The 23,151-nt window shown below is 41.5% G+C and overlaps 1 protein-coding gene across 11 annotated transcripts in view; it reads right to left on the bottom strand.

Annotated features, from left to right (window-relative positions):
* syngap1b (synaptic Ras GTPase activating protein 1b) overlaps positions 1–23,151 on the bottom strand; it is a 175,285-nt gene that overhangs the window by 23,905 nt on the left and 128,229 nt on the right. For 6 of the 11 annotated variants that reach the window (XM_042221318.1, XM_042221316.1, XM_042221314.1 and 3 more), the window contains 16 exons: positions 22,258–22,379; positions 14,772–14,925; positions 14,332–14,430; positions 11,453–11,692; positions 10,121–10,456; positions 9,898–10,042; positions 7,660–7,804; positions 7,267–7,503; positions 6,701–6,902; positions 5,906–6,108; positions 4,584–4,785; positions 4,346–4,399; positions 3,613–4,248; positions 1,110–1,544; positions 634–807; positions 166–377 (listed from right to left, as the gene is read on the bottom strand). In XM_042221318.1, coding sequence (XP_042077252.1) covers positions 166–377; positions 634–807; positions 1,110–1,544; positions 3,613–4,248; positions 4,346–4,399; positions 4,584–4,785; positions 5,906–6,108; positions 6,701–6,902; positions 7,267–7,503; positions 7,660–7,804; positions 9,898–10,042; positions 10,121–10,456; positions 11,453–11,692; positions 14,332–14,430; positions 14,772–14,925; positions 22,258–22,379 — 3,596 coding nt within the window. The remainder of the gene's footprint in view (positions 1–165; positions 378–633; positions 808–1,109; positions 1,545–3,612; positions 4,249–4,345; positions 4,400–4,583; positions 4,786–5,905; positions 6,109–6,700; positions 6,903–7,266; positions 7,504–7,659; positions 7,805–9,897; positions 10,043–10,120; positions 10,457–11,452; positions 11,693–14,331; positions 14,431–14,771; positions 14,926–22,257; positions 22,380–23,151) is intronic. The other 5 variants (XM_005923696.3, XM_005923695.3, XM_005923694.3 and 2 more) reach the window with 5 other exon arrangements.

Here is a 23,151-nt window from a genome sequence, read left to right on the forward strand (position 1 = left end):
AAGAAGTCTTTTTAATTAATGCTAGCAATCATAATTTTATAGAAAAGGTCCTTTTTCCACAAAAACCCTGTAACAGAAGAAAAAGAAAGACTATGGCCCACCAATGGCCTCCTTATACAAGACCACAAGTCTTTTCCCTCCATCCCAACAACAGCTTCCATTTACCTGCTAATTATTCCTTTAATTTGGGAGTCTTTCTCCACTTGCTGCTGCCGTAGCCTCCTCTCACTGTCCTCGAGACGATTCTGGTACTGTAGGAGGATCTTATTGGTCTGCTGCTCCTGCGTGAGGAGCCTCCGTTCATACTCCTCCAGCTTTTTGTGGGACATCATCAAGCGCTCCTTCAGGGAGTTGATCTCCTCCTCGTACTCCCGTACCTGAGGTAGAGATGTGAAAAGAATGCTAAATTAGAGCAGTTTATTGCGACGCTGGTGCGTACATGCCTTGCTTTCTTGGTCACTGCAGTGCCTGGTGGATTTGAGTTCTCTAAACACATTCATCACAGTTTGAGACCTCTGGACTTCTGTGTCAAGATCAAATCTGAGTGCCATCTGCTCAGAAATGACAGACATAACTCAATGTTCCTCTGACTTCAACTGAAATGTTAATTAAATAGTTAAAAATTAAACCTACCCTATCCATGCGTGACTCATCCATGCTTTTTGAGTACTCCTTAAGTTTGAATTCCTCACGGTCAATCCGAGAACTTTCAATGTCAGCGGACAGATGAGGCATGTTGGAGACCCAGGCCACCGTCCGCTCATTGGCTGGCGTTGGGGGATTGAGGGTAGATGGAGACTGGGAACCCTGGGAAGAAAGGTCAGCACACTGAATATGAGAACATGAATTTTTAATTGAGTGAAAGTCACTTGCATAAATTTGGTGCACGATGTTACCCAAAATGCCTCAGTGCTACACGAGTTCATACATTTTGAGCATGGCTGAGCCCTGGTGGCTCCCAAGCTCTTAATCTTGAATGTCAGTTTTATCCCCTAGATAAGCTAAACACTGACATCTTACACGTTGTTGTTGAGAAATAGCTGTGAGCACAGGTGCTAAAGAAAAAAAAAATAGGAAAGTTAGATATTAGGAGAGTGTGCAGCAGTTACCTGTTTGCTCATAGTGGGTTTGAGCAGGTGCTGCTGTTGCTGAGGCTGCTGCTGTGGTGACTGTTGAGTGCTCTGACTGGTGGTTCCCTGTGGACTCTGGCTTTCCCTGACAGAGCTCTGCTGGTGGGGCAGGCCCGGGGCAGTGTTGTCTTTGACGGAGAGCTGCCGGGGCCCATGCTGCCTGCCGTAGCCGGATTCTGGCGACTGGAGAAGGTTTCCGCTTTGCGGCCTAGTTTTTGCAGGAGCAGAGGGTGCAGCAGCTGCACTGACGGACAGCTGATGGGAGGTCTGGGATTTGACACGCTGGGTGGGAGGCGGAGCAACAGAACTCTGCCGCATAGGTTGGACTGTGGAGGGAGGCGTGGTGGCCAGGGAGGAATGGGAGGTTCCCGTCTGGGAGGCCATGCCCATCATTTGTTGCTGTTGGAGATTATCCTTGAAAAACACGTGAATGATAAATTAACATTTATACTAATTCACTTATCAGATTGGAAAAAAATTCAGTGGGTTGCCACACTCGGGTAAATTGCCTCAAATACTAATGAGACAATAAAATGTAGTAACAGAAGTTCAGTTCGAATGATGAATTGATGTGTTTCAAGCATTTTGAGATTCTGTCAATGAAGGTGATGTAACAGTAGAAACATGGAGCTATTATTCATCTCTTCCACAGTGTGCCTTTTGCCTTGTCTCCCTCGCCTCCCCCCCAACCAGTCACAGCAGATGGCTGCACCTCCCTGAGCCTGGTTCTGCTGGACGTTTCTTCCTGTTAAAAGGGAGTTTTTTATTCCCACTGTTGCTAAAGTGCTTGCTCATAGGGGGTCATTTGATTGTTGGAGTTTTCTCTGTATTATTGTAGTATCTTTAATAATAATAATGTATACTTCATTGATCCCTGTGGGGAAATTCCTCTCTGCATTTAACCCATTCACTGTGAAGCAGTGAATGAAGCACTTTACCTTACAATATTACGCACCTTGAGGTGATCCAGTGCTTTATTCTAGCTCAGTATCTTGCTCAAGCACCCATAGACATACGGACCAGGTGGGCTGAAGATTCATCCACTAACCCTCCAATAAAAGGACAACCCACGTTACCCAATCAAATTCCAGCTTACAGCACCTGGTATCAGCACCAGACACTCAAGGATCCAAGTACTAACCAGGCCTGATTCTGCTTAGCTTCCTAGATTGGATAAAACTGGGAATTGACAGAACCAATGCAGCCCCTTGTTGGATGAGGCCTGCATGGCATTCTAGTTTGATTCAGCTTTTCTGACAGGCAACTTGTGTTTTGGCTTTTTACATTGGTGCTCCTGCAGTGTGATGTGTGATGTAATGTAATGTGATGTAATGCAAAAAGTGAGACACTTTTTCAAGTTTGACCCGGTACGCCATGTTTATGACAGGTTTACGTTGTCCTGGTTAATGTCAAGCTGTCATCACAAAGACATATCAATCAATGTAACTTTGTAATAAAAATGACATCGTGACACTTAATGACAACAATCATAAACATTCACAAAGACTTGTGACTTTGTGACAAGAAGACTTTGTCATGACTTCTTATGATGGCGTCATGTCTTAAGCTCATCCCTAAAAAAAGTGTGTTACCATCACACTAGACAAAGAAAAACTGCAAATCCTCAGAATCAGAATTATATATTATCAATTAATATATATTATATATTCCTAATAAATGTTGGAATAAAGAGATCTTTTTGGTGATTGACTCTTAAAGCTCGGCTCCACTGTCAAAGAAAGGCCCAATTTTTGAGGGTTTCAGTAAACATGTTCAAAAGTTTTTGGGCCTAGTTGATAGTTTCAGGTCTTACTGATCAAAACATGAAGTTCATGTGATGTCTGTTCCCAAAATGCTAAGCTTGCTAAGATGAAAACAGAATATTGCAAATCTATCGGTGACATCACGGTGGCTACGTTGATCTGCGTTATATAAACCGGCCCACATTTTGCTTAACATGTGAACAATTACATATCCACTACATCCCAGGAGAAGATCACAGCGGCATTTTTGAATCATCAGCCTCTCCCAGCCACTGGGCTGGGCTCAGCAATGAATGGTTCCAGTCTTTTTATCAGGTTCTAGAGAAAGCACTGGCACTGCTTCGGAGCAAAAGAGGTATGAAGCATACTCACTGAAGGACTTTCACAACAAATTGATTAGAGTGGAATCAAACAATCTTCTGGAACCAATTTAATTATCAATGATTCATAATTTACTGTTTTCAAGTTAGAAAATCTTTGGCGTTTATTTTAGAGCATTTTGGGATTTTTTACAGTCTGGTTTGTACAAAAGAACTGAAGCTCAGGGTATGAGACTGTGATTATATTTTTTTAATCAATGTCTATAACATTGTTCCTTTTTTATCCTTGGTGCATAATGAAAATACTAATTCAACATCTATAGTAATACCATTTCACATGTAAACATTATTACATAGCGAATTTATGACATTACAGAAATACAGTGAGAGTCCATTTACCTGCATATGCATGGACATCTGCCTGCGTCCATAGTCAGCCCTGCTGTAGTCGTCACTGTAGCTATGTGAGTGGATGATGCTGGGTTGTCCCAGGTGACCGTCCCTGGTCCTGAGGGTGGACAGATCCTCACTGCGAGAGAACCCTCCATGGGCGAACTGTGGGATGTAGGACTGGTGAGAGGGTTCGGGCTCTGGGGCCAGGAGAAGGGGTGCGGGGGGTTGAGCCCGGCTGTGCTGGTGATGGAGCTGTTGCTGTTGAGGCCCATCAGCAGTCGCCAGATGAAAGAGGGGATTCTGGAAGGAAAGCGGGTAGCGCATGGCGGCGGCCTGCTGTTGCTGCTGCTGGGATAGCGAGTCGGTGGTGGTGCCCATCTGGCTCAGCTGGCTCAGCCGGAGGCCACCGGACATGCTGGAGCCGCCAGAGCCAGCTGACAACCTCCCACCGGCCCGCAGCTGGCTGCTCAGGCCCGACCCCAGGCCGCCACCGCCTCCGCTGCTCAGCCCGCCGAAGCTGCCCATACCGGCGATGGAGGCCTGGGAGGAGTTGAGCATGTCCACCGACTGCAGGTTAGACACGCTGTTCATTCGGGAATCCTGGAGGTCCATCATAGATACGCTTTTATTGACACTGAGCACCTAAATAATAAGGGATATGAGAGGCTAGTGTGCCCCCTGTTATTGCTTATGTTAGGTGGCCACGGATGATGGGTGAGGGTGGTGCGGGTGTTTTTACCGCGAGGCCTGCCTGGTTATCGGAATGCATCAAAGTATTTCCCAGGAAATACCGCTAGGATGAGTTGCGTGGTGAATCAGTGGGAAAAAAGCAGATGTCATGATATACTAGAGCCTCGATCACACGATGGCAGATTCTTACAGTATGACCAACATGCACGTCATACTAATCTCACCTTGATAAAGGTAAACCTAGCGGATGGGATGGTGATTCCCCGAGTCAGTGTGGTAAAACTCACCTTAGGATCAGGTTCTGTGATATCCGAGCTGCTCGTGCAGTACGCTGGGCTGGATCGGGCCAGGGGAGGGCGTGATACGTAAAACATGTCTTTGGAGGATGCTCGATGAGGATGGTCACGGTCCTGAAAACTCATCTGGGTACGAGATGGCATGACCCCTCCGGTGGATGTAGGGGAAGGCAAACGGGTGATATCTATAGAGCTGGAGAACAGCAGAAACAGGAGGTGAGGAGTCTAACAAACTCTACACTCTTCCCCTATGAACAGTTTATTTAGACACTATATTACTATATTATTATGATTGCAAGTTGAAAGCTAAATACAACAGCACTGGAAGAAGCATCTGAATCGTTTCTTCAGTTGGTTAAAATCAAGACTGAATGCTTCATCTGTTATTAAACTAGGATGTATCACGTTATCAGGCTTCTATCTATAGCTAAATTCAATGTAACAAGCAAATGTGCGGTGTGTGGAAAGAGCTAGAAGGTCCTTGAACATAGGTACGCTGCCACAATTACATAAACATGAATTAAATATCTTCTCCATCTCGCTCTGGTCATGCCGACTATTTTTACCCAGTTTTATGCAGTGTTAAGATAAGTTCAGTGGTTCTGAACATAAAGCTGAAATCCCCTCTATAGAGTCACTGGAACAATCGGAAGTGGATTAATCTGATTAAAATTACGAGTAAGAGGGTAGGGGAAAGTTCTGCTGCAAAAATCTGTATTTTCTTCCTCTAATTTTAGGCTTTTGGAAAAACTTTGTTGGAGGTTGTTACCTTAAAATGTTATTTAAATGAAACCTTAGTAAGATGTCTCTCTGAGGAGATCTAGGCAACCGAAAGTTGCCATGTGGCACTAGACAGAAAAAACAAGGCTGCATGCAAAAAGGTTCAAGGCCAATTTTCTTAAGCAGCGCTCTGCATTTTTAAATAATGACACAGCTTTTTCATTGAAAAAAAATTAGCTAAAAAAACAAATCTCCAGCTGTTACATAAATGTAGTGCAGAAAAAAGAGCCACATCTCCCGTAGTATTTTTACCTACTACTGCACAACAAGGAGAAAAGAAGCATTTGTTGAAAGACTTTTTCAAATATGCACTGCAGCCCCAAACTTTCCTAGACTTCACTTGGCAATGGTAACCACAAGAAGGCAAATGTAAGATGCAGTCAGATGATGGATGTCCTTTGCAAAAGTATTTCCAGTAGTGGGAAACTGCATCACTTAAAAAGAACATCTTCTGGATTTTATTCTCTTGACACTCTGTGAAAACAACTCAGGTTTCAGCGTTTGAAACTGTTTAAAGTCTCAAATGTTCCTACCTATTAAGATCCCTCATCATGAGATTTTGGAACTCAGAAGAGATGCCCCTGTTGAAGCTGGGCCGTGACAGCAGCCTGTCCGACTGTCTCCCGGGCTCTCTGTCTGTCTGATGGCTGGGCTGCCTCTGGAGGTGTGGGTTACGCAAGGCCATGCTGATGTCATTCAGGAGACGAGGCAAAGGACCCAGTTTGATGATGGCATCCTGTGGTTGGAGGGAAAACAAAAAGAAATGGCACTTTAGCTACATATTCATTAAAAACATTTTTGTGTAATCTAATGTAAGTGTTTTTCAGTACGTCCATCTCATTCACCACGCACTGGAAATGTAATCACATGGAGTCTGATTTTGTGAAACATTTGAGGTGAGAGAACAACAAGACATTTTTTTTAGATGCAGCTTTTAAAATCCTAAAACTACACATCGAATCTCAGCACAGCTTAGTCTGGCTGCACAATGTAAGCGATGTACTGTGTTATCAGAATGTTATCAACTGAACTCTGGCAATTCAATTTAAACTGTAATTATGTTTAGTTTTTAGTTTTACTTCACTTATTTTATGACATTATTTCACTTGCATGTGAGAAAGTAAAACGTTGTTTTCCAGTTCCAGAGCAGCATGATTAGGAATGCAGCAGTATTATTACATATGAAACGACTACTTTGATGACTATAGTAGGTTAAATTCAGGATACTGTAGCGATAAATAACCCACTGTGGATTTTTTTGACGTATCATTTGATTTTTACCAGTATGGTTGCAGTTTATAACAACAGATATGATGCTTTGTGTTTACCTTGCTGAGTTGAGCCATGACCTCCCAGAGGAGACTGTGCAGTATAGACAGCTCCCTGCCCAGGTCGATGTAGCCCTCAAAAGCGCCTGCATTGCTGACACTGTCCAGGTTGGAGATCTCGTAGAGGAACTGCTGCATGGAGCCCCACTCCATTTCTAAAAACTCATTCATGAAACACATGTACTCCTCTTTGCTTCCAAACCTGCAGGTGGGAACAGACAGAACAGGGCGGGGAGGACATATGTGTGTGACAGGGAAAGTGGTAGAAAAAGAACTGAAAAATATTTTAGCAGGGAAATTAAATTGTAGCTACACTCATAATCTTTGATTTAATAATAGTTTTTTCAAATAAATGTCATTAATTTAAACTGTTTTTGTATTAAAGCTCAAATTTTTAATAGTTTTGGGCACTGTAAAGAAGAAATATCAAACAATTAAATGCATAAATTCATTTATTTGTTTTTGTCATTGATGGTCAGCTTTTTTCCTTCCCTAAATACATGGATTAAAAAAACAGAATTCTTTTCATAAAGCTAAATATATGAATGAAATGAAATAAAACTGACTTGGAGAAGTTAGCCAGGTTTTGCACTACTTTAGCGATGAGGGTGAGTGTGCGTGATGTCTGCTCATCTGGATACTCCTGGGTGAGGTTGAAAAGCGATGGCGACATGATAGCAGGACACAGGAAGCGCAGGAAAAGAGAACCGCTGATGAGGCGGTCAGCGATGTCTTCTCGACCCCTCTCAGCACAGCGCACTCGCCAGGAGGCAAAGACTTCCTTCAGCTCTCGAGGGAACACACTATAAAGCAACATAAAAGGTTTCAGGACAAACTAGGTACATTTAGATATTCCACCGAGAAGCTGTTTAAAAGCCTCATCTATCTTTATTATAGCGAAGAGAAACAAACACAGTCTAGTAAAGGAGTTGCTTTTTTTTGCATTATTAACTACTCACCAATGGGAATTAACAATCTTGCAGAGTGCCAATTCACAGCACATTCGAAGATTGGCTTGGTGGTCTGGTAATACAGAGGGTGGTATTCTCATGGGGTCAACTTCACAATTTTCTTCTGACTCATACAAGGCCCTTATGAACTCCCCTGCAAGAGACATTTCATTAGCAACAAGTTTCAGTGTTATTAATAACGAAAACAACATCCACAACAAGATTAATATGAAAGAAATCAATTATGAGACAACAAACCGAGCATTGCCACACTACCACACTATGCTGTTTAAGTAGTCGTAGGTGAGGAGCTGTCTTATTGGCTAACAGCAAATTACAACAGTAGTTACTTTTAGCTCAAAGTATTTTCATACCAATATAGCATATAAAAAACAATTCTCAGAAATGGACTGCTGAGCAGAATTCACTGCACTGTAGTATTATTATTACGAGCACTTAGCACTTACTGGAAATCTCTGGAGAAACTGTCTGTCCCTTTACACTCCTATGCACTACTTTTATGAACACCAAAGCATTAAATGCACTCAGTGTTAGAAAATTAAGAGACAACTTTACTGAGAAACAACTGAGAAACTGTTTGTCACGGTACTGAGGCCCAGGGTTTAAGTTCTAATGCATATTTTTGTGTCCACATGTGTAGTTTAACACATCTAGTTGTTTTCTAGTTTGCAGTTTAGTCCTTGGTTTCTTAGTCCCTTTTGTCATCTCCCCCTGGTCTGTGTGTCTACCTGTCGTGTTTCATGTCTCTTGTTAGGTTAAGTTCATGTTCTATCTCCATGTCTCTGTGTTTCCTGTTTTATTTTGAAAGAGTACGGGGTTCTTTGTTCATTGTAGTTAGTGTTACTCTCCCCTGTATTGTCATTATGTTTCCTTCTAGTCAGCTGTGTTCTCATGTGTCTCCACTTCCCCTGATCACCTCATGTGTGTATTTAAGTCCTCAGTCTTCCTTTGTTCGTCGCCGCGTCGTCTGTTCTACTTCCCCCATGTTACGCCAGGTTTCAGGGCTCTGTGCTGGTCATGTCCATGTCGCTTATGTGAATACGTTTCATAGTTCTTTGTTGTTCCAGCACAGAGTCCTGTTCATAGTTGTCTCCGTCATGTGCATCATTGTCACCCTGTCTTAGCCTTCCCTGCTGTCTGAGTTAAGTGTCAGTTCTTAGTTTTCCCAGTTCAGTTTCTAGTTTAGTTTTGCCTCAGTGTTTTCTGTTGTTTGCCACGTTAATCATCCCAAATAAAGGCTCGCTTTTCGTTTCAAGTTCGGTACTGTCTCCTCGTCTGTGTCTGCACCTGGAACCTCACACTCCGCCCACCGCAGACCGTGACACTGTTTATGTTATCCTATATATTATTGTTTACTTGGAGTTAGCTTACCTTTATTTAACTTTTATTTTATGCTGTTTTTTACCCACCTTTTTAAATTTGATAAAGTTTAAGTTTAATTAGGGCTTAAAGTTATGAAATATTAGATGGACTGTGTTATTTATTGTATTAATTGCCCATTTAATGTGTCTGTAGCATTATTGAATGAAATGATAGTATTTTATTTGTATGTTACTTATTATTATTTCAAAGTACATCCTGATAATGAAGCCAGCTGGTGTACACTGATCACTTTATTCCACCCTCTTATCTAAATATGATCACTTTTAGCCTGTTAAAACCAAATGGCCACTGCCATGAAGCTCAAGTTGTCCATAAGACACTGAAGTCTTCATGTTCATCCTACAATCCAGAATAATGATGGCTGAATACAATTATGTTAAATAAGTTCTCGATTTCGTATGAACTCAAGCAAACATTCATTAATGAAACCAGGCTAACGATAACAACATATCGAGCTCGTTGCTTCCTCTCAGGAAGTCGTATTTCTCGCCTTTTGAGGAGAGCTGCTTCTTGATCTCACCGCCAACAGACTTGTGCTGAGCTCGGATAATCACATAATTCAATATATCATCAAACTCCACACAGCAGTGCAAAAAAGACACAAGTTTGAGTACCACGAATAAGTTGAAAAATAATAAAATTCCCCACACCCAACCAAACTATCTTCTGCATGCAAAAACACTAAGGCATGCTGAGAGAAAGTTGGGTCTCTTAAGTAGGATTTTTCCCCCCTTTAATTAAAAGTTTGGCTATTTCCCAACTTTCAAAAGTTGATCTGCTGAATTTTAAATTGGTTTGAACACATGAGCGACTAAGTCAAACACTGCAAACGCTCCGACTCACCTATAGCATCCTTGAGGTACTTATGTCCAATCAGTTTGAGGTACTCTTCTATGGCTTTGGTGGCCAGAGTGTTCTCTCTGAAGATAAGGTGTTCTCGGTCGATGAATCTGTCTACCTCACACATTGCCATGTCCGATAGAAAATCCTGGAGAAAAGGGGAACCGAGTTACTATTTTCCTCCTAAAATAGTGTTTGTCAAGTAGAGGACTCAGTGATCCCATACCTTAGCTTTCCCTGTGCTCTGAAGTATATGCACCAGAGCACAGGCCACTTCCTCTTTGCTCTTGACACTCAGCACAGGCTCCAGCACAGCACACAGGGTGCGGTAGTTATTAGTGACATACTCTGCAAACTCCTTATACAGCTCCATGGGCAGGATGTTCATGGTCTGAAAGCGGGATTTGAGGCGTAGAGATGCATTGATGATCTTCCCTCCTCCGACACCAGCTCCCTTGGTGAGAACGCTGGGCTGGATGACCGGGTACCACTGCTCCACAAACTGACGTCCAGTGATGCTTGAGATGGGGATGCTTACGAGTCCTAAGTATGTGCTCTTTTCCTTAGACGTGAAAAGCAAAAACAAACATTAGCTGTGGTAAAGAAACATTGTTTCTTTCAGTTCTGCAGAGAAATATTTTAGAAAACTAATCTGAAAGTCGGAAATGTCAAAAAAAAGTTCATTTTAAGCTTCAGCAATGAATTAATTATGAGCAGCAGGACTAACGCTGGATCCCCGGAGTGCTGTTTGAAGCTAGAGCTTTACTGTGGCAGCGTTACTCTTGTACTGAGCTGAAAATGAGAATGACTGGTTTTGTGACTCAGTATTAAGTCACCTACTTCTTAAGTGCTAATGTTACACCTCACAGTATTACTCATGCATTTGCTTTATCTTTTAAATTGAAGTGTTTTCACTTTTAGTAAGAATCTACCCTGTCACCACAGGTGATTACCTCTTTACCTGTGGTATACCCCAAGGTTCAGTTTTAGGTCCTGCTATATTTTCTATCATATGCTTCTACCAGCTCTTAGTACTGTGCAGCAGATACACAGATATACCTTGCTGGAGACCTCTTGACCCTAAAAGCATAGTTGCTTTTTCAGTTTCACCTCTGTAGCACTGACTGCTCCATAAATAACATGACATCTCAGTCCTACGAACCCATTGTAAAGCCCACTAACAGACATTTGGAAATACCATTTGATTCAGCTTTGAAGCACACATCGAGAGCAGCTGTTCAGATCTGTCTGCATCTCAAAAATAAAACCAATGCTCTCACACAATTCATGCATTTATTTTCTCATGGCTGGACTACTTCATTATAACTATTGCATTTAGTTTATCCTGATTTTGCTTTGCTTTGTTATTAATGATGTTATATAAATAAAGCTAGTATAATTAATGTTGTTGATGTAGATATGATAATAAGAAAATAAAAAAATAAGTCGATAAAATTCAACTTTAGGATATTTCAATTGTATTCGTTTCAACAACTTTAAGTTAATATAAATGACTCATTTTCAGACCTTTATGCTACCCTACAGTTCTCTGTGTCACCTTGCGTCTCTTCTTGTCTGTCTCCTTGTATAGATGAAGGCGTAGGTTGCGGACAGCTGGCAGGTTGTTGAATTCAAAGTGCTCGCCCCAGAAAACGGTGTCGGTGCGGGGCTTGCTGGTGGTGCGTGCATACAGCATGTCGTCCAAACATAGTTCGCAGTAGTATCGTTTCTTTGCTGGAAGCTCGCGGGCCTCTATGATCCACAGTTTGAGCACATTGTCCACCCTCCGGCTGTTGTCCTGTGTGGAGAGAAAGTCAGGTCAAACAAGGTCAAGCATGTCTGATAAAACATTTAAAAGCTTTACAAAGACAAGATGATACAATGCAGGAGGAAACATGACAGACGGCAAAGAAAAAAAGACGTGGAAGCAGAGAGAGTGTGTGCAAATAAAAGGCGACAGCAGGTCAGCCTGCAGGAGAAAAGAGTAAATGACAGGAAATAAATGGCTGGTGACATGGCGGTTTGGCTACTATGATAGTGGGTTGTACTTGATAAATTGCTCTCAACTCTCATCTTGGATACAGAGACAGAAAACAGCATGAGAAACACACAAGAGAAAGAGAACAGAAAATAATGAAGAATGATTCTTTTTATGGATAAAACAAAGTAATCCCCTTAGACATAGAAAAAACACAAATGACACAATACACATGTGCTGCAAACACAATGGACTAAAAATGCTCCTATGGACTGCTACATTCCCTAATCATGATCACAAAGCCCAGCTATATTTGACATCCCCCATGGGAGGAGAGAGTGCTCTGTTGATTACAGAATGATGTTTCAGTAACTGGGAGTCATTTCAATTGGGCTCAAATGCCACTGTTGATGGCCCCCCTGTTTGCTTCAGACTATTTAAGTCCTAATTTAGACGGCCAAATACGTGAGCATCATCAAGATCAACAGCTCTAACGTCTCCATTTGTATGCTCTTTGATAACCAGCGCCAAACACAAGGCATAATTAATTCCAGACCTCTGAGTTTGAATGTGCTGGGCATCTGGTGGCTCAGTTTGCTAGTGCACATACAGTGCAGCAGAGCCAGCATGCGCTCAAGTCCTCCACCTTGATATTATGTTACACATTCCCTTTTGCCAGTATTTTTCAATTGTATTACCAAAAGACTAGTGGAATGTTAAATTAAGGTGTAATAAATACTTTTTTCCTGAAAACCAAGCAATCACGGGCAAAAAAGGGAATTAAAAAACTCTAGAAAATTACAAAGAATAATGATAATCCTTCTCTCTGCAGTTAGTCTTATCGCTTATGGTGCATCTGGTCTGAGAAGAAGAGTGCGTGTTGTTTTGGGGGAGTAGGAGGAGAGATTTTGGAGAAAGCGCCTGTTTGGAGTCCTTGGAGCTCCGTGACTCAGCCAGGACCCCTGCGGCCGCAGCATCTGGACGAGGCGTTCAACTCTGGTGATGTTTCATCTCAGTCTCGCTTAATAACCCTTTAGTCTCTGGTTGCCATCTAAGCTGCGTATCTCACATGTCTGCTCACTTTTAACAACACTGAGGGGAAAAATTTAGGGAGAGTTTTACTTTACGATGGAATTTGGATTAAAATTAGGATATTAATTATATATGGAGCGAGCATGAAGGGCGATAAGTCTTTTTTAAGATGTGAAGACGCAAATAACATTATTATAGTACCTTAAAGCGACACTGGAAACGACTTTCCATATGAAAATACACCATCTTGTAGTGTTTAAAAAATACAAGTATATCATCTGCAAAAACTGGTGTCAGATACAAGCACATGGAAAATGAACCTCATGTTAAAACAACATCATGCATTTAATTAAATTGCTTGATTTAACCTCATAAATGTGTCTGTTGTCCTGTCTTCCTCCTTCACAGACGGCTGCTCCTCCCTGAGCCTAGTTCTGCTGGACGTTTCTTCCTTTTAAAGGGACGTTTTTCATTCCCACTGTTGCCAAGTGCTTGCTCATAAGGGGTCATTTGATTGTTGGGGGTTTTACCTTACAATATAGAGTGCCTTGTTGTTGTGATTTGACGCTATATAAATAAAAGTTGTATTGAATTTTTCAGGTTCACAAAATAAATGATTATTAGCATAATCAGTCCTGTAGTGGTTAATACATGTTTTGAGATCAGGAGGAGATATATAAAGTGCAGCATCCACAGTAAAATATGAGGCTCCATCCATTGTAGCAACTAACCATGACCAGTGCCCCGAAAATTGACTTTTACTAGCAAGTCTGCCTGCACTGCTTATATTTTCCAAAGGAAAATAAAGGCAGACAACGTTCTCCATAGATGCAATAATGATATAGTCTTAATCAAATATTAATTTGGGAAAGTTGCCTGTCTTACTTATGATAATTTTATGATTAGACAATCCGATTTCAGGTCCAACAAGTGGGGTTTGCTCTGACAACAAGTCTGGACCACTTGAGAAAAACTACCCATAGATTTTTACTGCCACAAATTGTCTTGTGGTTCTTGCATGAGGCCCATTGTCTGTAGAGAGCAACAATAAAAGACCTAGACTCACGAGTGTTAAATCTTTTACTTCCCTATCAAAGTATCACAGACATGCTGTGCAGGTAAACATCAACCCGCTGTGTTCAATTTACTTATCACATTACCTGATTTGTGGTTTTTCAAAACAGCATTTTGGGTCCTCCCACCATCGACATTACCTTGTGCAGCTTTAATATTTTGCTTGTAGAAGCCACTAAATTGTTCAACACAGACACACACAGACACGAGGATGGAGTTCACACAGAGAAATGAAGCGGTGCGCTCTTATTGAAAACACACAACAACGGGAGACGGGGAGGAGAGAGAGAGACACACAGACAGAGGGATCATCCTTTTTTCTTCCTCTACCGCATCCCTTTCTCTCCCCTCACCTTGTTGGGCTTGACAGCTCTCTGCAGGTTCTCGATCCATTTGTCTCTCTCTGCAGCTGAGCGACACGCAAAGCACTTGGTTCCCGATGCCGTAGTCACCTGAGGTTAGCCAATGGTAAATTCAACAACCACAGCCATTAGTCACTATGGAGACTGCAACTAAAGCGCCAAAATAATGACTTGTATTCACTCTCAACCTCTGTCATGTTCCACTAATGAACAGGTGATGGAAAAGCTGAGAGGACTTAGGCTCATTTAAATGTCCTTATTTTCATTTTCACATTTAAAAAGAAAAGAAAAAAAGCAATCCTATTTGCATTGCACATCACTTTCACTTGTCAGGGTGGAAACAACAGTTTTAGTGTCATTTACTGCTCTGTACACTCTGTGGTTGTGTGCGAGTGTGCCGTGGGCTGTCCGCTGAGCAGCTCAGTTCTCACCTCAAAGCAGTACTCCTGTCCCAGGATGCTCGAGTGCACAGGTTTGATGATAGCGTCCTCGTCCAGAGTGAGGTCCAGGGCCTCAGCGGCACTGCTGGGAGAAAGCAGGGACTCATGGGAGTGGGACTCTTTGAAGCTCTGCATCAAACGGGTCCTGGGAGAGCGAGAGTCGTGAGAGTGAGGAGAGTGAGGAGGCTCTTTTATTAAAGGTCGCTTAGACTTCAGTATTCAAGAAACTACAGGTGATTTCTTCTTGTATGCTAATTCTCCAAATGTGTTGCTTCACATTTTCATCTTTATCTTGCATACTGAAAAACAGCCAAACGAGTGCTACACAACATACTGATAATTTTGGTAATAAGCAGCTTATCAACACATTCATCCATTCTGTTAATCATTTATCAGGGTCACAGGGGGACTGGGGCTTATCCCAGCTGTGATTGGACGAGAGATGGCGCACACCCTGTACAGGTCATCAGCCTGTTGCAGGGCTATCACACAGAGACAGACAATCATTCACGCTCATCTGTGGCCAATTTAGAATCACAAATTAACCTAACACGTCCTTGGTATGTGGAAGGAAATCAGGGTACCCCAAAAGAAGCCATGCAAACATGAAAACTCCACACAGAAAGGTCTCCTTTTCTGTGGTCCTGGCTAGCTGGGGTCCTCCTGTGTGGAGTTTTCATTGTCTCCCTGTACCTGGGTGGGTTCTCTCTAAATCTCCTCCCATATATATGTTTGCCAGGTTACTGATAGGCTGGTTAGATAACTGAGTACCCAAAGCATTTTTGTACAACTTGCCTCATTCTCCCATTCATACATTACTTATTCTATGTAAGTGCTTCCTGTCTAACATTCACATTCTGATGGATGCATCAGAGACTGGAGCAGACAGGGATTAGTAGGGGACCTGCTCTACCTTCTGAGCGAGCCCATTTGTGTGCTAGTCCTGTGACAGGTATGTACCTACCCCACCTCTGCCCCACTAATAGCTGGGACAGGCACCAGCCCCACCCAACTGCTTATCAGCAGATCATTTACAAATATATATCAAATATATATCATCATGCTATGGTTTACATATACAGGTGGCCACTTTAACATTTTCTTACACAGCATAATTATAAGAATAGGATCTTTTTGATACGCCTCTCAACACTGATCTACTGTGGCACCTACACATAACAGCTAACCTAGCAAAAAAACAACAATTTTAAATTGTTTAGTTAGGCACTTTGTTACTATCAGCCTGTCTCGAAAGGACATAATCTGTTCCCAAGAGTTGGCAGTTCGTCTTGTAATCGGAAGGTTGCTGGTTCGAGCCCCGGCTCGGACCGTCTCTGTCGTCATGTCCTTGGGCAAGACACTTCACCCGTTGCCTACTGGTGGTGGTCAGAGGGCCCGGTGGCGCCAGTGTTCGGCAGCCTCGCCTCTGTTAGTGAGCCCCAGGGCGGCTGTGGCTACAATGTAGCTGCCATACAAATACAGGCCATTTACCATTTCTTTAGTTGAGCCTCTAAAAGATGCCAACACAGTTTGACAGGAATAAAACTGTATTTTTGCACCAACAAGGTGATTCCCACAAAGGTAATAATTTAAAAGCAAGACTCAAGACTTTTGCACAGTGCTGTAAATAGATGCTTAAGTGAGCAACTACACACGACCAAGCTTAAATGGTTTTCTTTACAGCTGCATTTATGGCATTTATCCAAAACATTTTAAATAACCAATTAAACAATTCTTAATAAATCATTAATCCTGACACACCTGTGCTCACAGCCCACACTAACAAGCAAAGGAGGTCTGTGCTAAAGCCCATTCATCATCACCTACTCCCACCCACACACACATGTAGAGAAGCAGGTAAAAATCACAGACCAACTCAGGAAACAGCCACACAGCCACTGAAACAAAGACACGATGGCACAGTGAGTCTAACCAGATAGCCAGGACAGATGGTCAGGTGTGATGAAGCCCTTCAGAGAAGAAAGGGGGACGGTAGATTAGGAAAAAGGAAAGATAGAAAAGAAGCTGTATATCCTGCGCTCTGCGTCCGGTTCTTGGCTTCTCCCCTGTTTGGGCTCAAACTGTTTTTGTCTATGTTCAATCATAACGTTCCACAACAGAGCAGTGATTGCATGTACGGGACTGAGGGGGAGAGAAACATAGAGAGTGAGGAGGGAGAGATAAAAATAGACCCAAAGGAATGAGTCAGATTGAGGGTACCATAGAAGAGATGAGAGAAAGAGTGGGGGAGGTCAGGAGAGGATGTGAGAGAAGGAAAGACTGAGAGAGAAAGGGCTGAGGCCTCGGGGATGGAGGGAGAAGACCTCTCAGTGGAAATCATGTTGATTATGTAAACAGTGGATCCTTTGGAGAGGAAGAAAGTGAGAGTATGGATTAGAGGAATGAAAGAGAAAGGGAAAGGAGGAAGCGCAAGGGTCGGGATGGATGAAGGGATTGAGATGAGAGGAGGAGTGATGGAGGTAAAAAGGAGGTCTATGCAAGGTCTCAGTGGACAGACATAAAAGACGAAACACACACACACACATGCATGCAGACACCTTGCAAATAGTCAGTGCATCACAACTGATGAACTACACACCTGGAAAAAAAAACTCAGGGATGAAAGACTAGGAACAAGGATACTGACATTGGGAAGGTGAGCTGAGCTTTGCTGTAGTGATCTAAAAGAGAACAAACCTGACAACAACCACTTTGCAAAGAAAAGCAACTGAACTGAAGCCACTTTTCAATTTCAAATACTAATTAAGCTCAAGACCCATTTCACTGAATTTGCTGCTTTTGTCTTTTATTAAACTGAAACAAAATGATTGTTGATCAATAAGGTTAGACAAACAGTGGCAAAATACAAACTGAACAGGCTAATAGTCAAACTGGGTTGTTTGTCTCATAATTACTTATTAGTAATAAAACTTAAGCCTAAGCAACGGCTCTATTTTTTCTTCCAGGTAAGCCTCCCATTTCTATGAAACAACATTTAATATGTATTTATTGGTTTATTTTTCTAATTCGTAAGAGCAGGAAGGCAAGTATTCTAAAGAGAAGTGCTTCTTTACAGACATTATATAGACATACACTAGATGCTTCATTGGTTACTGCTATTTAAAGATGCATCAGCATATTGCAACTGCCATATTTTTACTGGGTCTTCTAATGTGTGTAACTCTATGCACTTGCCAATTAAATATAGTCATAACTCAGTGAAGTTTGCACAGATATTCTGTGGAGTTTTGGCTTGTTACATATGCTACAACTGCATTTATTCTTGTTTAAGTTTAAAAATGCAAATTTTCATAACACAACACTTATCTTGTGTTGACTGTAATCACAACAGTCCAGTAATATTATGTTAAAAAATGTTCTACTACTCTGCAGCTGCTTTTTGTGATGTTCTACTATAAAAAAATAAATAGTGTAAACAGTAAAAACTGAAAGGACTGCTCTCATAATTTTTGTAAATGTTGCTGTCCAGTCCTGCCAAGTTTTGATTTGAACTTAAAGCTACAGATGAGCAATGTAACTGCTTCTCCTCAGTGCTGATGTCCATGCTTAAACACAAAAATAGGTGAGTCTGGACAAGGGTTTACAACACTTAATGTAACTGCAACCTCAAAATCAGCTACAAACTTACCAGTTATTGCACATTTTGCTTCTCACTCCTGATATATATGTAATAAATAAGTACTTAAGTAAATGCAGTAATAGGTAAAAACTATAAAATACTGTAAAACAACCTTTCAACAGAAGTGTTTGTCCTTTTCTAGAAGCATTTCTTTCATTAAAACTTAAACTGAAAGAAAATCCTTGTATTTTACGCAGGGCTGGATCAGAATCCACAGTCAGACCAGCACCCCAGAGGAGCATCTACATGCATATATGTACAGACAATTCTGAAAACATTTAGGGTAGATGTTGGCACAAGTAATGTGGGGTCATGTCAGCGTCTATTGCATCTTAATAGAGAACTTAATGATGGTTCTACAGAAAAAGGCAGCATGTCTCCAAAGATATTAGATTAAATCATTGGGAGGTACAATGTTTGAGATAAAATGTCATGCTATTTAAGAACTGCGATATTCTAGTGTGAAACAAAGAGACATCCCTTGTGCTACATCATGAATATTACTAATAAAAAAGTTTACAGGGTGTGGCTTCGGTAGTGCAAAGACTTCTTTTCTGTTTCCTGTTTTTGATGTTGAATACATTTGTGTTTATAATTCTTTGGCAGACAAAAAAGCTATCTCATTACATTATTTAGGCTAAAGATACGCTAATGATGAAGACTTCCACAATTTGAAACCTCAAATATATTAAACAGCTTTAAGAAAAACAAACAAACAAACAAAAAAAACAACGTTATTTTTCTGCAAGACAGAGTACCCTCTGCGACTACACAGAGTAATCCTATGGGCTACTTATGCTGAAAAATCTGAATGGACTGAAAGATCTGTTAAGTTTGGCTTATTAGTGGGAAGAATACAAAAATTATGTGCAAATATGTGCATCGTTGCAGCTTTTAGAGCCTGTTTGGGAGCTCAGATGCACATTTATGCCTGCATGAAATCCAATCCATGCTGAAAAGAAAAGCAAGCCCTCCTTGGATAAACAAACATAAAAAAAAAATGGAATACAAATGAACAAAGCTGCAGATGTTCACCAGCACCCCTGACAGAAAACACTCAGAGCAAACCAGGAGCTGTGAAAGACGATGGATCAGCCACGAGGGCCTTGGCAAACAACCACGACTTCACATCGCTCTTGACTTTTTTGTCCGTTCAGTCTTCTCAAGTCAGCCGGGGATAATAGACATCCACAAGCTTCCCAAATGAATAAATCATGTGGAAACACACCTTGGCAGACACCTGGCTCTGCAAAGGTGTTAGCACTCTCCTGAGTGTGCTCTTGCCCTCTGTTTGGATTATACAACTGACCTTCACATTTGAAGTTTAAGTTTGCCCTGGGTCTAACTGTCCAGTGGAAGAATACAGAAAAAGTGAATGGACCAAATGAATGCTGAATCAGTCAGTTCATAGATGGTCATTCATTTTCTGTAAGTATTTTGATTTACTGTTCACTGGGGATGGATTTTAAATATTCAAAGAGTCTGTCATAATTAAAATCAAATGGTTTTGTAGATGCATTTTCTCTTGTTTTTATTGATGGCAGGTACTAGATAATGATACTAAATACTGCCAGAAGGTGGCATTAATGAAACGGGGAGTTTAAAAACATGTAAAACAGAGGAACACTTGACAAAATACCAGATGCTGGTTTTTAAAAACTTGCAGCACAGTAAGAGGAGATGATACTGTAAGCAAGAACTGGAGAAATGTGACAATGAAATTCACAGCTGCTAGAAAAGAGAGGAGGGTGAGTCCTGGGTGCAATCTTTGAGAACATTCGAATAGTTCCTGCTGAATACTGAACAGTATTTTTGCTCAACTCAGTTGTGCACATCAGGCTTTTCAGTTAAAAAAAATGCTGCTTGTCTCCATTTTATGTTTGCACTGAAATGTTTTTGGGATATTGTTTTGCTTTTGGACAAAACAAGCTAGAAGATGTCTGTCACAGTGGACTTTAGACATCTCCGAGAAGAACGCAGAGCTTAATCTACGAAATTATCAGCAGTTATCATTAATGAAAATACAGAAATAGGTTGCAGCCCTTAGCTAAATGCTTTGGATCCTTGCTGTTTACAGGCTGCTTGAAATTAGGCTCAAAACCTTGCACAGTTCCTCATTTATGTTTCTCATATTTGACAAACTAAAAAAATCTGAAGATTTTTGCACTCGAACATCGGTCATGCAACTCCTGTGTTACTGTGTCTGAAGAATTCCAGCACTGCTGCAACTATGTAGATGATACAGAGGAGGTATAATTAAGCAAATCTCCCACTGACTCATTATGGTCTGTACAGCCGCCATATGGCTGTCTGCTGGTTGCTATGGTGAAGCGGGGGATGTTTTTTCATCGGCTCAGCAGAGAAATAGTGAGTGCTGAGTGCAAGCAACAATGCAGTGAGAGAGTAAAATAAACTTAGGACTGTGATAGACATATAAAGGATTACAGAGACGGAGATTAGGCCATACACAGAGAAAGCTGATGCCAAGATACAGATAGAAAGCCAGAGACTGAGCTACTGATAGTGATAGATAAAAAGATTAATGGAGGCAGAGATGACAAGATGGAAAAGAATCAAAAGATGAGATAAAAGACGATAAAGATAGAAATCCATGGAAGCATGCTGATATAGATAGACCCTAATAAATAAATAAATAAATAAAATCTCCCCTTCTAGGCCATCTCTGTGGGTAGAGGTGGCATTGCTTTCACACCAGGCTCCTATTTCTAGAGCGCTCCTTGGAACCACAGAGACCCAATAACTTTTGAGCAACTGAATCTGCTCTGGTAAGCCAAAACACTGACCCTTTAAATTGAATTTATTTTAGGGGATTAAGCAGCAGAGAGTGAAGTATAGCACGGATGTGTGATGAGACTTTTGTGCTGTATGGTTTAAAAAAGGTTTTCAAAAAACCCTGTGTGAGTCGTTAGCAGCAAATGCTCTCTGTCCGCAGCTTCAGGATGTCACAACAGCACTATGAGCTGACAAACTGGGTATGGTGGCAAAATTTAGGGTATACAACCTCATGATACAACGTCATGATACAACCTCATGAATGCGGAAAAGAAAACTGACAAGCACACTTGGTTTTGATGCACTGCCTTTAGGCTAGGACACTGCAGACTTGTCCACTCAGTACTGCTGTTTTGACTGAAACTGAGGGATGTAGCACACTCATACAGTAGTGACTTGACAATAACAAGGTAGCCCTGCCCTAAAACTTACCATGCTTTTCCCATCTTTTTCAAAGATCACAGAACCAAAAGGGGCCATTTCCCTTTGATTTCTACACAACCAGACTTTTTTGCAACCACAGGAGACACCCACTGCTGGCTATTAGTAAGAATGTACTTCTGGAACAGCTTTTTTCATCAGTCACAACCATCCAGAGACTAAGATCTTGTCACCAGTCGACATGAAAGCTCAGTTTGACACACAAGTTGATATTTTCTCTCTGTGGCAGTTTGAGAGGCACGATGAGACAGATCTACAGATGCAGTGCTCAACATTTTCCAAAGAATAATATGCTATAATCTTGCATTTAAGATGATATATCTTGAGGTTCTAGTAAACACACGTCCTTTCTAAGCCAAAATCTAATGTGCATTTTTGCCAGACTGACAGAGATTCTCAGTCAGTGTGCAACATGGTCACTAACTGTGCTATCACTGATTATGTAAAAGTAGATACAAAAACAAATAGTGATGTCATGATGGCATCCAAAAAGACAAACAGAATTCATGCATCTGTAAATGCAACAGCAAAATGCAGGACCAAACACAGCCTGTCAGTCCACAAACATCGCATGAAAACGCTCACACACGCTGACTCACTAACCTGTCTTGGTCGGCACTGCGGAAGCGGGGGAGGATCATGTGGCGGAAACTGCTAGTTCGGTCCAGTTTGGGCTGACTCTTGGCCCTCTTGATTGAGCCCTTCAACCTTCTACTGAGGAAACTCTGGAGCGTGGCGGAGGAGGAGAGCGACGACGAAGGCAGACAGATGGAGTGGGAGAGGGAGGAGGAAGTGTGTGGCGCGAAGTTACAGAGACAAAGAAGTGGTTGCCGTGAATCGGAAAAGATGAGAGATTGAGCGGTGATGAGAGGTCGATGTGGTTGGATAGGACAGGAAAGTATGGTATGAATGCGGATGATTTCCATCATGTCAGCATGGTTTATAACAGATGTATTTGTGTGACGGCAAAATCAAATCGAGAGACAAACACAAATGAAAGACACGATGCATGATGGGGAGAGCACAAGGTACATTTATTATCAACGAGGAATCAACTTGCTACAGAAAATTGCAATGTTGTAACAGATCCTGTGGTGGGCAGTGGTGAACCATTCAGTCCATAAGAACAGCAGAGTCTCACAGTTTGTCCTAAATGAGCTTCCTGGCACGATACAATCAAATATCAGAGAACTGGAACAAGGAATTGTTCATTGATAAGTGTTCGGTACATATTTTACATTTCATTTACAATTATTTTTTGTCTTTCTGGCTGGAAGTGGTTCCATTTTTTGTATATCAGCATAACACTTAAAAACCACCACCCACCAGATTTTGTATCAACAAACTGCATACTGAACCCAGGATCAGAATCTCGTCTACAAGGAGTGTGAGTGTGCAGTTTCCTGTCAATGTGATGGTCATAGAACTAAAAAAAGATGGGACTTTACTTAAGCTTAAAGAAAATGAAGACATTATAGAACTAACAGCAAAATCATT

The sequence above is a fragment of the Haplochromis burtoni genome, unplaced genomic scaffold (genome assembly GCF_018398535.1).
Source record: "Haplochromis burtoni strain Fernald_Lab_line unplaced genomic scaffold, NCSU_Asbu1 Contig_64, whole genome shotgun sequence".
Lineage (NCBI taxonomy): Eukaryota > Metazoa > Chordata > Actinopteri > Cichliformes > Cichlidae > Haplochromis > Haplochromis burtoni.